We start from the raw sequence: 13,097 nt of genomic DNA on the forward strand, positions 1-13,097 counted from the left end.
AGAAAAACAACTCCTTACTAAAAACAACAAACCCTCCTTTGAGCAAAAAAAGGCTATGAAAATTGCTTTGATACATCTTGACTTTCTAACAATTAGGAATGACAACTGTTTTGCTCCAGAAATGTGGGAGAGCTCACACGAAGGGATCCTTCTTATAGTAAACAAGACAGATGTATATCTATAAAAGTATCGGCTTCTTCCTCTGCAGGCCAAAGCATCCTTTAAAAAGGCTATCTATTCAAATCATGCTCTGGAATGAGTTCATGGACACTAATTTTTTACCCCCTAGTATATAAAAGACCACTGGACCCAAAGTGCTCTTTACTGTAAGCAAATCTCACATCAGTCCTGTGCATTGAGGCTGTTCCTCTAAGTGCCAGAAGTAATTTCTGCCTACTTACTTGTTTAAATTGCAAGGATTTTTTTTTTTAATCACATAAACTGCTTCATGCTTAGCAGTAGCTGCAATAAAAACTCAAGGTACCATACTACTATTATTATTATCATTTTGTACAAATCTTATTGCTATTTTCTTTCGATGGTGCTGGCCATGATGCTGGCTTCAAAACACAAATCTTGTGGTCTTCATTTGTGGTTGTTTCTTCATATAATCCTGCCCTGATAACTCGTCCCTCACATTCCAAAGATCTGCTCTACATCCTTGCCTGCAAAATGAGTCTTTTATTTAGTCTCTTCTCTTCCAAAGAAACGAAAAGAAGTCATGCCACTGACGCTTTTGTAGATATACCAGGAATAAGATCATTCTTTTTGAGGAATGATACCATAGAGTATGCAAAATAAAGGCGACATTGCTCTGTAATCTTTACTTCCTACAACTCAAAACCTGTGGGATTGGTTACTTAGAAAATCGGAAGGTTCCCAATGGATTTGCATCAATAACTGTCATAAAAATATCAGATCTAAGGCATAGAGAGGAAAAACTTTACCTAGTTTGCCAGAAATACCCTGCGCTCCTCCAGCTACTACTGGGTTTTGTGTGGGCTGTCCTTTTTTCGGGCCTGTGTTGTGTCTTTGAGGAAAAGTGGCCTGGCCCAGAAGCACGCGTGGGGCCGCTCCGGGGCCGGATCAAGACCCTCGCGAACACCGTCTGCACCCAACCCTGCAGCTCTCGTTTCAGACACACCCCCCTCCACCCCGCGTTTCACAGGAGGTGTGGGCGCTCAACTCCTTCACTGTGGACAGGGGGACGCGAGGGGAGGCGGGCCGAGGCCTGAGCTCCCATTTTGGAGGGCCGGGAGCTCGGCCCTCTGGGACGTGCGATCCGGAGTGAGGGAGCGGAGGGCGCATCCGGGGAGGGGGCAGGAGGCCGGATGGGGGTCTATCGCATTCGAGGCCGTGAGGAGGAAGGCGGCGGGAAAGACTCAGCGGAGCGAGGGTCACCGGAGTGAGGATCCTTTTTTGTTATCGCGGCGTGACGGCGGCGTGACGGGGCAGCCCCCCTCAGGACATCCAGCAAGGGGTCGCCCTCCCCTCCCCGCTGGGGACCCTGAGGACTCCGCCGAGGCCTCTGGCCGGCTGGGAGGCAGCGACCGCCCGGCGCCGGGGCTGTGCGCGCCGGGCACCGATCCTGCCCCTCCAGCGCCTAGCGCGAGGCGTGGGACCGGGTGGGAGGGGATGGAGGAGGCCCCCGGCCCGGGAGGCGGGAAAGGCCCCGAAGCTGCGGGACGGGCGGCGGCTCGGCAGCCCCGAGTGGCGGCAGCGCGGCCTGGCGAGCCCCGAGCCGGCTCGAGCCCCGGGGGCCGCGTGCGCCCCCCACTCCACTCCCCGCTCTCCGCGGCCGCCCCCTCCCCCCGCGGCTCCTCTCACCTGCACATGATCCGCCATTTTGCTCCATTCATGCTCCTCTCCGGCCCCCCCTCCCCCCCAGCGCGCACCTCGGCCGGGGCCGCTGCCGCCGCCGCCGCCGTCGCCGCTGCGCCTGCGCGCTGGGGGCTCGTCGCGCTACGCTCGCGGCGTAGCGCCGCTCGGCTGCGCAGGCCCCGGCGGGTCGGCCGCGGTTGGAGAATGCGCAGCGCGGCTGGGACGGCGTAAAGGCGCGGGCAACGTCAGCGGCCCCGAGACGCCGAGTGGGAGGAAGGAGCGGGCCCGGGGAGCGCGAGGGAGGGGAGCTGGGGGAACAAAGCTTTGTTTACATGGGTTTTAAAGGGGCCGCGCTCGTTCCGGCGGGCGGGCGCTGGCGTAGGAGGTGGCGCAGCCTTTTGCTTCTGTGCGCGGTGAGGGCTCCCGGATGGGGGCCGGGGTCGTCCCCACCTGGAACCCCTGCTCCCTGGGTATTCCCCTCTGCCCACGTGTCTTTCCCCTTGACTTGCCCCTGGGACGACACCGCCACCATCACCACCACTGCCAACAGCAACAGCAATCCGGCAGCGCACCTACTGTTAACCCCCCGGGGGGCTTCGGTGGTGCGCGGGGCCGACGCATCCCCACATACCTGCACTGTTCATTATTCTCCAATACACTGTTTTCAGCAGTTGGATTTATGTTTGTAGTTTTCTGGTTTTCTGTTCGGGGCCATTGCCCTCTGATCAGATTTTACCAGCGACCTAGTAGTGATTTCCTTGTTTTCATTTCTGTCGTTTTTGCCTGCATAAGCAGTCATGGAAATAGCTTCCAAATAGTGGTGATGATCAAAACACACAGAAGGCACTGTCTTAATCTCCTGAAACCGATTGCTATCTTAACCAGTACTCTAGGCTACCTTCTCAAAGGGGTCAGATGCTGGGAGGGGTGCTGCTGGTGGTCATTAGGACCCCTGGGCTCAGGTTGGTAGGACAGCTAATTCCAATTCCTGCTTTTCCCATTATGAGTTACCTGTGTTAGATAAGCAAGTTCTTCTTTAACACTGGATTCTACTCTAGTTTCTATTCAATGCCCCTACTTTAGATCTCCCCTCGCCCCCACATTCGATCTTAAGTAGATTTCCAGAGCGTTGGTTATTTGAAGTCTGTGATTTACTGGGTGCTACTATGTATAATCCAAATTACGGTGGTAGTAAATTACACACCTTTTATGTTCGTATATAGTGGTATGGTGCTCTTGATTCTCCTAGTGTGTCTTCCTGATTCACAAAGGTAGGACGTGTAAAAACTACATTACCCAGACTCCTTTGTAGCAAAGGTTCTGTATGCAAGATTGGCTCAGTCAGTGAGACTCAGAAAAGATTTAGGAGGCATAAGTGAGGCAGAGCTTTAGACTCATTTCTGGGGAGCCCAATGCGCCTAACATCTCTTGGTTTCTATACTTGTTGTATTCCAGCCCCGCCCCCCCTTAAGCACTATGAGTGTAAAGAAGCAGGGATTGTGGAGGGTCAGGGGCCTCCTAGCCTTGAGTTACACTAAGGTGGTATATTCTTGGAATTCTTATTTCAGTGGTCATCTTTGGATTCCCTCCTTGACTGATTGGGGAGAGGTTACAGCTTCCTGGCTCAGATTTGTGTCTTTCCCCTAATTGCTCCCCACCCATACAGTTATTTTTCTCTTTCTCTTCCCTTTATCAAAATGGTACCGCCATCCATCAGCCAATTGCTCAAAATAAGCACCCAGGAGTTATCTTAGTTTCTTTCTCATTAGTACCCTATATCCAAATCCACCTGCAATTCTTGCTGAGTCTTTACCTAATTTATGCCCCAATCTGGCCACTTCTCTATTTCTACTTACTGCTAATACCCTGGTCCTAGCCACCATTTCTCTTAGCTCAGATATTAGATTTATAACTAGATTTTGTACTTTCTGTCTTCCTCCTTGATAATTCATTTTTTATACAGCTGCAGACTTAAAATTATAACAGATAATTTACACCATTACTTACAGTCCCTCAGTGGCTTCCCATTGAATTTAGAATCCAAATCCTTGCTGTGGCCCAAGAAGCCACATGATATGAATTCACCTCTTCAGTGTCTCTGCTTGCTCATAATACTCTGATCATTCTAGCCTTCTTACAGCTGCAATTCTGCAATTCTGTTCTATTATAGTCCTTTACTCAGAAAATTTCAAGAACTGGGTGCTTTTAGTACACTATTTCCCCCTTATCTACAGGAGATACATTTCAAGATCCCCAATGGGTGCCTGAAACTGCAGATAGTACCAAACCCTATGAATGCTATATCTTTCCTATATACATCTATGCTAAGGTCATTTACAAAGTAGGCACATTAATTGATTACCAACAATAGGTGATAGAGAGCAATATAAGTTACTTAAGTTACTTAATTGTTTGTTTTGGGTATTATCTATTTAATATTTTTGGACTGTGATTTTTGAAATTGTAGATAAGGAAGGACCTCTGTGATAGGACAAATAACGTACTTAATGGAGAAAGGATAGTCTAGAAATGAAACTTGGAGACTGGTATTGTCCTCCTCCTCCCCTCAGCCAGGATCCTCTGGGCATGGGGGAGGCAGGGATAGATCTTTCAGAATCTCTGCTCACTTATTTCTTTGTCCAGTCCTTCGTCCTTTCCAGCCCCCTGTCATCTCTCTTGCTTACTTTATACCTGTGCTCCTGTTGTATGCCCAGAGCTGCCTCTTATGTAGTTGCTCCCACCTGTAACATCATTTGAGGTTACTAACCCCCAAGCTTGTACAAATAGTGAGATATAGTTTCTCCTGTTCCTTCCTCTGTTGCCCCCAAAGGAAAGTTTACAAACTCCTTTGTGTTAAATATTTGGTTGCTAATCTCTGTAGGATAGTAACAAAAAGTTGCAAAGTTCTTGGAGCTCTTGTCTCTCTTCACTCCAGCTGAGAAAAAACATTGTGAAGGAAAGGGTCTCAGTGGCCTATAATTGAGGGGTGCCTCTATTATAGACCCTCCCTTTCCAGTGAAAGCAAAAGCCAGGTGCCACCCCAAACACACCTGTGCCTCAATATAGACCCTTGGGATCCTTTGATCTCTGATACTTTTTTCTTCCCTTCGGTGGTGCCTGGGGTACTAAAGTTTGTCTAATTCTTTTCATCTCTTCTGTGCCTGGGAGGGGAGGTGTCAGCCCCTGTTCACAGGTTACCCCCAGAGGCTAGGCAGAAGCTACTGGAGTAAGTGCGTAGGTGAAGTTGAACTTGACAGACAACAGGTGTGTTGCTCTTAGTACAGTCCTGTTACTTTCTTCAGAGTGAGGCTGGAGAAGGAGGATTTCTCCAGCTTCCATAGGCCTGGGATGGGATGGGGGTGTCTGGATTACCTGGGGCTGAGGCCTCCAGGTTTAAACAGTTTCCAAGGAATCTGATAAATTTGGGCGCCCCCCTGTGGTTCTGAGTGAAATGTGTCCCACTTACCTCTGGGGAAGGAGAGCAGGGGAAGGAGAGGAACATCCTCTACAGCCTTGCTGCCTTATGGCCTGGCCCACCCACCAGGAGTGTCAACATGTCAGAACTGGGAACTGACTTCAGACTTGCTTTATCACCCTTTGCACTTTTAGCAAGATTTGCACACTAAAGTCTGAAGGGCATTCTCTGGCAGTCCCTAAAATATGACCCTAAATCCTCTTACCCCACTAACTTCAAGGCAGGGCTGACTCTCCTTAGGTATTCTAGAGACACAATAGGCCACATCCTAAATGTGTTCTCCTAGCCACTTCCAAGTGTATGCTTTATCCAGGACAACATTAATGGTTCTCCTTTGGGCTTTAGATCAACCTTTTCAAACCCTGGGCTGAGGGCAGGGAGATGGAATGGCCCAGCCCCCAGAGCCAGCCCATTCACCTCTGTAAACTGTTTTGATCACATGGTATGTACGACAGAAGGCCTGAGTTATGCACCACTCTCCTCACCAGGGCACCTGAACCCCTGTGGTAGTGTATGGATGCAGTTATATAAGCACCTTTATGGGATTGACCCCATGAGCATTTGTCTAATTCACAGTTTCCCCCAACAGTTTTGCACTGTGCCTCCATCCAGATTGCTTCTTCAAGCCATCTGGTTCTAAGGTGAATTTCTTGTGGAGCTTGGCTTTCCCCAAAGCCATGTATCTTCTTTCATGGAGTCTGGATTCCACTTTGGGGCCTGGCAAAATAGCACATTAGAGATCTGTAGCCCTGGGCTTGACTTCCTCCCCCAACCCCCAGCCCCAGCCCCAGCCCCAGCCCCAGCCCCAGCCCCAGCCCTAGCTGAGTTTGTGCCTGCCCTGCTTTTGTCAAGGGACACTGGCTGGCTGGTGAAAGAGTGTACTTGGAAGCTTTGGAAAGTATGAAGCTGCTGGAATTTAAGTTTCAGATGAAACCCAAGTGTCTTTCTAATGCTCACTAGGGCTAGCAAGAAGGTGAAATCTAGTGGTTGAGATGTATCTGGGGAATAAGTCTCTTCTCCAGAGGGGAAGTTGATATTTCTAGAATCTTCACAGGGGGATGTGTGGTATTGTTGGCAGCAGGGAATGCTCCCATGTAGAAGAACAGGTGCATTGGTGTGTTTATAAAAGTGTTGTCCGACTAAGGTGCAGTTTGGAGCAGTCAAGTCTAAGTGTGGAATGCAGTGTGTGATTCAGCTATCTGAGTCCAGAGACCTTGGGTTCTGGTTTGGTGGCCTTGAAGGAGTCCCTCAGACCTTTCCAAGTCTGTTTCCTCCCTTTTCAATTAGGAGGTTGTGATGGTTGATTCCTCAGGTCTCTTCCCGCTCGGTCATGCTCAGCACCCAGCCTGAGCCAGGGTCTTCTGCTCCTGTTTTTACTGTGATTTTCTTTCTGTGTCTCTATTCCTGGGGGTCAGCCACTCCCCATGCTAGTTTCCTTACCTGACTTGTTGCTCACTGAGGAGCTGAAATTTAGCTTTTTGGAAATTGTGTGTTACTCACTGGAAATGCAGGAAGCTTGAGCATGAAACTCTCTCATCAGAAGAAAAAAAAAAAAAAGAAGAAAACCACATACGGAGCAAGAAACCGCAGGGCCTATCAGCTCCTCGTCATCGCGCAGACTAGAATAGTGCAGAAAGCTCTAGGCAGAGAGGAAATGAACTTGAGAGAAGGGGGAACACAGGCCAAGAAGAGAGAGGAGCGAGGGCGGGAGCCCAGGCGGCGATGGTCAGGATGGAAGAGGTGGCGGTAAAGCAGGGCTTCCTGCACCTTCAGCAGCAGCAGACTTTTGGCAAGGTGGGCACCAGGCTGGGCCAGGGCGAGGCAGAGTAGGAGCTTCTAGAAATTCCGGGGGTGGGAGGAGTTCAGTGTCTCCAAACTCCTGTGGAACCTCGCTGTCCACCAGGACAGATGAGAGCTCCGCCCTGGGAGGGTTCCTTTCTCACCTGACTTGCCTTCCAAACCAGGCCTCCGATCAGTCCCCAAACTGTGCTCTTTGCTGAGGGTTATAGGTTGGGGGTGGGGAGGAAGGAGGGTGATGACTTAATCTCTCTTGTTCTGTTGAACTTCTTGTGGGGACAACTTGTGGGGGACAATTGAGGATGACAGGGGAGCTTCCTTCCCCCTTTTTTACCCAGGTGGGGTGTTTGTGGCTAGCATTAAGCTTGGGCTGGGACCCCTGGGACCTGGGGCTCCGGTTTGTTCAATGTCCTCCTTCTCCCTGGCCTCCTGAATGAGGAAGTCCTCTTTCCTCACTGACCCCCACCCAGGCACTTCTCTCTCTCTCTCTCTCATGGCTGGTCACCCTGTCAAGTGGTGAGGCAGAAAGGTTCAGGAGGGAGGAGGGACGTTCCTGAGCCAGGCCCTTCCTCAGGACTTCCCACAGGATGAGGACGCTGTGGTCTGGGCCCTCACTGCCCGCCCTCCTACTCTGTCCAGACTCGGGCTCTTCTTCCTTCCATCAGCCCCTGCAGGGTTGGCCTGCCACCTGCCTTCCTGCAGTCTGCAGCCATGGAGCTCATTCCCATGCTCCTGGATGCCCTCAGCCATCCCTGCTCACCACCTTGCAGGCCTAAAAGTCTTGGTTGCTGGAGGCTGATCTCCAGCGTTCTACCCTGTGAGCCCTTTTGCCTTCTGTGCTTCCTCTGATCTCTTGGGAATGTTCCCTCTCCCTGTCCCCGAATTGCTGCTGCAGTCCCTCTCCCCCTTTGATCACCACCTCTCCTTCTCCAACTCCTTTGGTTCTCCGCCTCCCACACCTGGGTTCAGAAGTGGCGCCGGTTTGGAGCTGTGCTGTATGGAGAGTCAGGCTGCGCCCTGGCACGGCTAGAGCTCCAGGAGGGCTCAGAGAAGCTTCGTCGGGGAGAGGCCAGCCGGAGGGTCATCCGCCTCAGTGACTGCCTGCGGGTGGCTGAGGCAGGTGGGGAGGCCAGCAGCCCTCGGGACACCAGTGCCTTCATTCTGGAGACCAAGGAGCGTCTGTACCTGCTGGCAGCCCCTACCGCTGAGCGTGGTGACTGGATGCAAGCCATCTGTCTCTTGGCCTTCCCCGTGAGTCATTTGGGGGTGCAGAAAGGGCTATAAGCATAGAGGAGCATTAGATACTTCCTGTGGGAAGGTGGTAGAAGCGCCAAGGTCAGAATGCTGGGGCACTTCCTTAAGGGTGGATCCCAATCCAGAGGGTGGAGAGGGCTAGCAGACTGGGCATGCCCTGAAAGAAAGCCTGGGCCAAAGAGGGCCTTGGGATGGTGTTGGTTGTAAGACCTGAAACTTCTCCCCAGGGGCGGAGGAAGGAGCCCTCAGGGCTGGAGGGGAAGAGTGGCAGGCCCTGCATGGAGGAGAATGAACTGTACGGCAGCTCGACCTCAGGTGAGGGGTGGGCTGCAGGGTGGGCTCCCGGGGCATGGTTGGGAGGAGGTGTAGCCGATGGCGGCCAACTCTTCCTGCCTGTGGTTGCCCTGCACCCAGCTGGCCCCCTTATCATGCTGACTTCCGGTGTGGCCTGAGATGGGGGAGCCCGGGGCGGCTCACCACAGCTTGCCTGGCCCCTGATGGTGGGAAAGGGCAAGCTGGAGGCCCAGGTCAGGATACTTGCTGGGACCTTAGCAATTGTCTGAAAAAAAGAATGGCTTTGTCTCAGGCTTGGCTGTGCAAGGTGTCCTGGGACCGGGAGCTCCTTGGTGACCAGGCAGTCCTGCTCTGCTCACTGTCTCTGTGCCCTGGGTCTGGGGTGGAGTGAGCTGGTGGACACTGAGGGAGCTGGTGGGCTGCCTTCCATCGAAGCTCTGCCCGTGGGAAGCACATGGGAGGGTGTGGGCCTGCTTCACCAGCAGCTGTGACAGCGCAGACTTGGGGTGCTGCTGGTTCAGGGTGAGAGATGGTGGAGAAGCCCAGGCTGTGGCTCCGGCAACAGTGGCAGGAAGGATGTGGGCCCAAGGTTGGGTGAGGTCTGAGGGCATGAGGCCTTCTGTGGTAGGGAGTGGGGGGGCCTGGTATTTGAGTGAGGGGAGGTCCCCTGGCACCCAGCAGCCAGCTTTCAAGATCGGGGCTGGAATCACAAGCACGTGGATGTAGTTTTTAGAGACCTCTGGCACATCCCCTTAGACCCGGGCAGCGTGGGCTGCCAGCTGCTTCTCTTAGCTGCCTTCTTTCTCCTCCCCTCTTCAGGGGTCTCCCTCAAGGAATTTGCTGTTACCGTGAGACCCACAGAAGCCAGTGAGCGGTGCCGGCTCCGAGGACCTTACACGCTCCGGTTGGGGGTGAGTGCTCTGGAGCTGTGGAGTGGCCCTGATCCAGGCACCCAGCTGTACGACTGGCCCTACAGGTTCCTGCGACGCTTTGGGCGGGACAAGGTGAGTGAGGGACTGCACTGGGGCAGGTTGAGAGGATGAGCCAGGAAAGAAGGAAGGTGATCAGAGGCGCATTAGTGCAAGAGAAAATGGAGAGGGAGGAGGAAGGAAGGCAGGCAGCAAGGTCCACAGGAGAGAATCAGCAGAGGTGGCCGAGGAGGGATGAGGGAGGCCATGGGGAAGGACCAGGCGAGGGGAGAGAGGGGGCGGCAGGCGAGGGCGTGGAGTGCTCCTGCATCCTCTCCAGGAGGACTGCAACCCAGCTGCGTGCTCAGCGGAGGGAGGCAGAGGGTGGGAGAGAGGATGGGGGGCGTTTGGCTTATGAGGAAGAAACTGAGGGAAGAGGAGCAAGGAGCTCAGGGAGAGGGCTCTGGCCATTCCTGGCGGACGGAAGCTGGGGGCACAGGGTCTGTATTGGGGTGGGGGGAGTCCAGGAAAGCAACAGTGCCTTTTTCCTGGCTGCAGACCACCTTTTCCTTTGAGGCGGGCCGGCGCTGTGTCTCTGGAGAGGGCAACTTTGAGTTTGAAACCCGGCAAGGCAACGAGATCTTCTTGGCCCTGGAAGAGGCCATTGCTGCCCAGAAGGATGCTGCCCCTCCTGGGCCCCCACCCCCACCAGCCACAGTGTCCACAGTGCCCACTGTGCTGCCCCGGCCGGAGAGCCCCTACTCCCGGCCCCACGACTCACTGCCACCACCTTCACCCAGCACGCTGGTGCCTGCGGCGCGCTCCGAGGGGGAATATGCTCTGCCCTTTGATGCAGTAGCCCGCAACCTCAACCTGGGGAAGAGCTTCAGGGCCATGCTGGCAGGCCCTCCCCTGCTCCTGGCTGACCCTCTGTACGAGGAGCCCTCAGCCCCTCCACCTGACCACATATATGATGAGCCTGAGGGCATGGCCTCCCTGTCTCTGTATGACAGTCCGCAGGAGCCCCAGGGTGAGGGGTGGAGAAGGAAGGCCACTGTGGAAAGGGGCCCCAGCATCCTGCAGCAGGACTTGTCTGTCTCTGGCTGGCCACAGGAAACTGAGTATGACAATGTTGTGCTGAAGAAAAGCCCAAAGTGATGCGGATGTCAAGATGGGGCCACCTCGAAGTACATGGGGGGTGGTGGCTGGAGACTGTGGGGGAGGAAGCCTGTCTCCCCTTCCAGCTTGGCCAGTGCGTGGAGCATCTCTGTGGGCTCCTTCTGCAGACCCAGGCCTGGCCTGCCCTGTTTGGCCTGAGGGATTCTCCCTCCCAGGGCGCACTGAGTCACCAGCCCTGAGCAGGCAGAGTGTCCTGGAGAGACCCACCCTCCTCCCACTCCTTTCCACTTCCTCTTTTCTTTCTTTGACCCTAAAAGGAACCTGGGGGCATTTAGGGCAGAGGAGAAAAGGATAGCCACAGTCTCCTTGACTCCCCCCACCCCATGGTTCCTTGGCTTGTGCTGGCCTCCTGCTTGCTGAGGTCCTTCCCTGGGACAGCCTTAGCTCCAGGCACCCAGGAGGATGGCTGCAGCTTTCTGCAGGTTTCAGATTTCTCTGTGGCATTAAAATGTTTTTGAACTACTTCTGTTATGACCTGAGTGCTGTGGGGGTAGGTTGAATACTCCAACTGACCACCACTGGACACCTCTTTGTCCAGCTGCAAGGTCCTCCCTAGGCCTAGACTGGGCCCCAACCATCTGTCTGTAGAATCAGAGGCCCGTGGAGGTCAGGGTATCCTCAGGAAGACCTTTGTCTTAGTCCGTTTTCTGTTGCTGTGAATGAATACCACAGACTGGGTTATTTATAAAACATTAGAGGCTTATTGGGTTTAAGGGTCTAGAGACCAGGGAGTCCAGGAACATGGTGCTGGCATCTGCTTGGTATCTGTCATGGACCATCCCGCATCTTAACATGGCAGAGACATCACATGGCAATGAAGCCAGATTTAAAGTTAGGTAGTCAGTGTAGTTAGGTAAATCGGGTCTAATATCGAGTGAAATCTAAGATGGAGGCCATGCTGGGAGTGACTCAGGGAAAACGCAGAACGATTCATGGAATGTTAGTGAAGTCCCGAAAAGGCCCTAGGCCAAAGTCCACCTCAAAGAAGTGTTAATGAACAGCCCCCAACAGATTTGGAGATGGCCCATCCCAGAGAAGTGATAAGCCCATCCCAAAAGTCCTTTCTGCCCTTTTGGCCCACCTGTGTCCCACCCCTCAGGCCTTCCAACCTACATTCCATCACCAAACCTATAAAAAGGGGAACACATTGTCCGCTAACTGGATTCCACCTTCTGGGTCCCCTTCTTCCTCTGGGAGAAGTCTTTTCTTCTGTCCTTTAATAAACTTCTAATCTCTACTCTGACCTTGCCTCGGCGTGCTTCTTTGGTGTTATTCTTCAACATTGGGGAAGCAAGGACTCGACACCAGTCAACAGCGGTAACAGCAAGACACAGAGCCAGCTTGCCAGGGAGAGCTCAACAAAGCCACTCCCTGGACAACCCACTAATCTGTGTATGGCTGACTCCAATCCATGAGGGCTCTGCCGCATGACCCATCATCTCCCAAAGATCTCACCTCCAAACAGCATTAACATAAGAATTTGGGGATTAAATTTCCAGTACATGAAATTTGAACCACACCAGTGTTCCCACAGTCTGCTCTTTGCCAGGATAGGATCACTGCAGGAAAAATGGTGGGAGATGCATTGGGGGGTTGATTAAAAGCCAAACTATAAGAAAGGAAAGGGTTGGACTTTATTGAGCCTCTCCCACAGTAGAAATGGGGCTCAATGGCTGCGTGGTGCTGGGCAGTTCCTTCCCTCCCCTGGGACTTGTCCTCTTGGCAACAAGAGGGGCCTGCTCACGTGGGAGCTGAGAGTCCTTCCAGTTCTAATTCTCCCTTGGGGCCCAAGTCCTCCTTGCACTCCGTTTTACCACAGGGTCTCTGTCCTTGTGGTCTCATCAAAACCTGCTTTCATGAGAAGGGACGTTTCTATATTTCTGATATCAGTGCTGTGAGTCAATTATGGTCACCGTGTGTGTCACTGTGGACTACCTGACCTCTCCCCCAGAAGGGCAGAGGAGGCAGAAATGTCTGTCCTGAGAGGGGACATGAGTGCCACAAGAGGTGAAACACGGCCCTGGGCTTCAGAGGAGATTACTATTTGTTGGGGGACCAAGAAAGGCTTCATTCTTATCAAAGGCGTTTAAAGTGAACCCTTCAGGTGGGAAGGAGTTTGGTGGAGTTTAAGTGGGGTATGAGGAGAGCATTCTGGATGCAAATAAGAACATGGTTGAGACTGCAAGGGGAGGTAAGAAGTTCTGTACTTAAGAGGGTGGATACAGCCATCTGCATACCATCCCTGACTTGCCTTGGTTCGACTTAGGATTTTTGATTTCATGATGGTGTGAAATCAATGTCATTCAGTAGAAACCTTGCTTTGCATTTGGATCTTTTCCCCAGCTAGCCGTACGTGGTATGATCACCTC

At 52.9% G+C, this 13,097-nt stretch overlaps 1 protein-coding gene across 3 annotated transcripts; it reads left to right on the forward strand.

Moving 5' to 3' along the window:
* Positions 1–1,287: 1,287 nt before the first annotated feature.
* On the forward strand, positions 1,288–11,971 carry Dok2 (docking protein 2). Of its 3 annotated transcripts, none has more exons than XM_078030918.1 (5): positions 1,288–1,405; positions 8,063–8,344; positions 8,575–8,662; positions 9,461–9,645; positions 10,108–11,971. In XM_078030918.1, the coding sequence occupies exons 2-5, from the start codon at positions 8,315–8,317 to the stop codon at positions 10,705–10,707; spliced, it is 903 nt and encodes a 300-aa protein (XP_077887044.1). In that variant the 5' UTR covers positions 1,288–1,405; positions 8,063–8,314; the 3' UTR covers positions 10,708–11,971. The 3 variants fall into 3 exon arrangements, with proteins under 3 accessions (XP_077887044.1, XP_040149273.1, XP_005329349.1); XM_040293339.2 differs by lacking the exon at positions 1,288–1,405 and adding an exon at positions 1,944–2,234; XM_005329292.5 differs by lacking the exon at positions 1,288–1,405 and adding an exon at positions 2,138–7,090.
* Positions 11,972–13,097: the final 1,126 nt, after the last annotated feature.

The sequence above is a fragment of the Ictidomys tridecemlineatus genome, chromosome 14, assembly GCF_052094955.1.
Source record: "Ictidomys tridecemlineatus isolate mIctTri1 chromosome 14, mIctTri1.hap1, whole genome shotgun sequence".
Taxonomy (NCBI): Eukaryota; Metazoa; Chordata; class Mammalia; order Rodentia; family Sciuridae; genus Ictidomys; species Ictidomys tridecemlineatus.

Bases quoted from the DNA above. Each gene is read 5' to 3' on its own strand.
- Dok2 (XM_040293339.2), top strand. From the start codon at position 2,154: ATGGGTTTTAAAGGGGCCGCGCTCGTTCCGGCGGGCGGGCGCTGGCGT. The intron at 8,663-9,460 runs GTGAGGGGTGGG...TCCCCTCTTCAG, and splicing joins GTACGGCAGCTCGACCTCAG to GGGTCTCCCTCAAGGAATTT. The intron at 9,646-10,107 runs GTGAGTGAGGGA...TCCTGGCTGCAG, and splicing joins GACGCTTTGGGCGGGACAAG to ACCACCTTTTCCTTTGAGGC.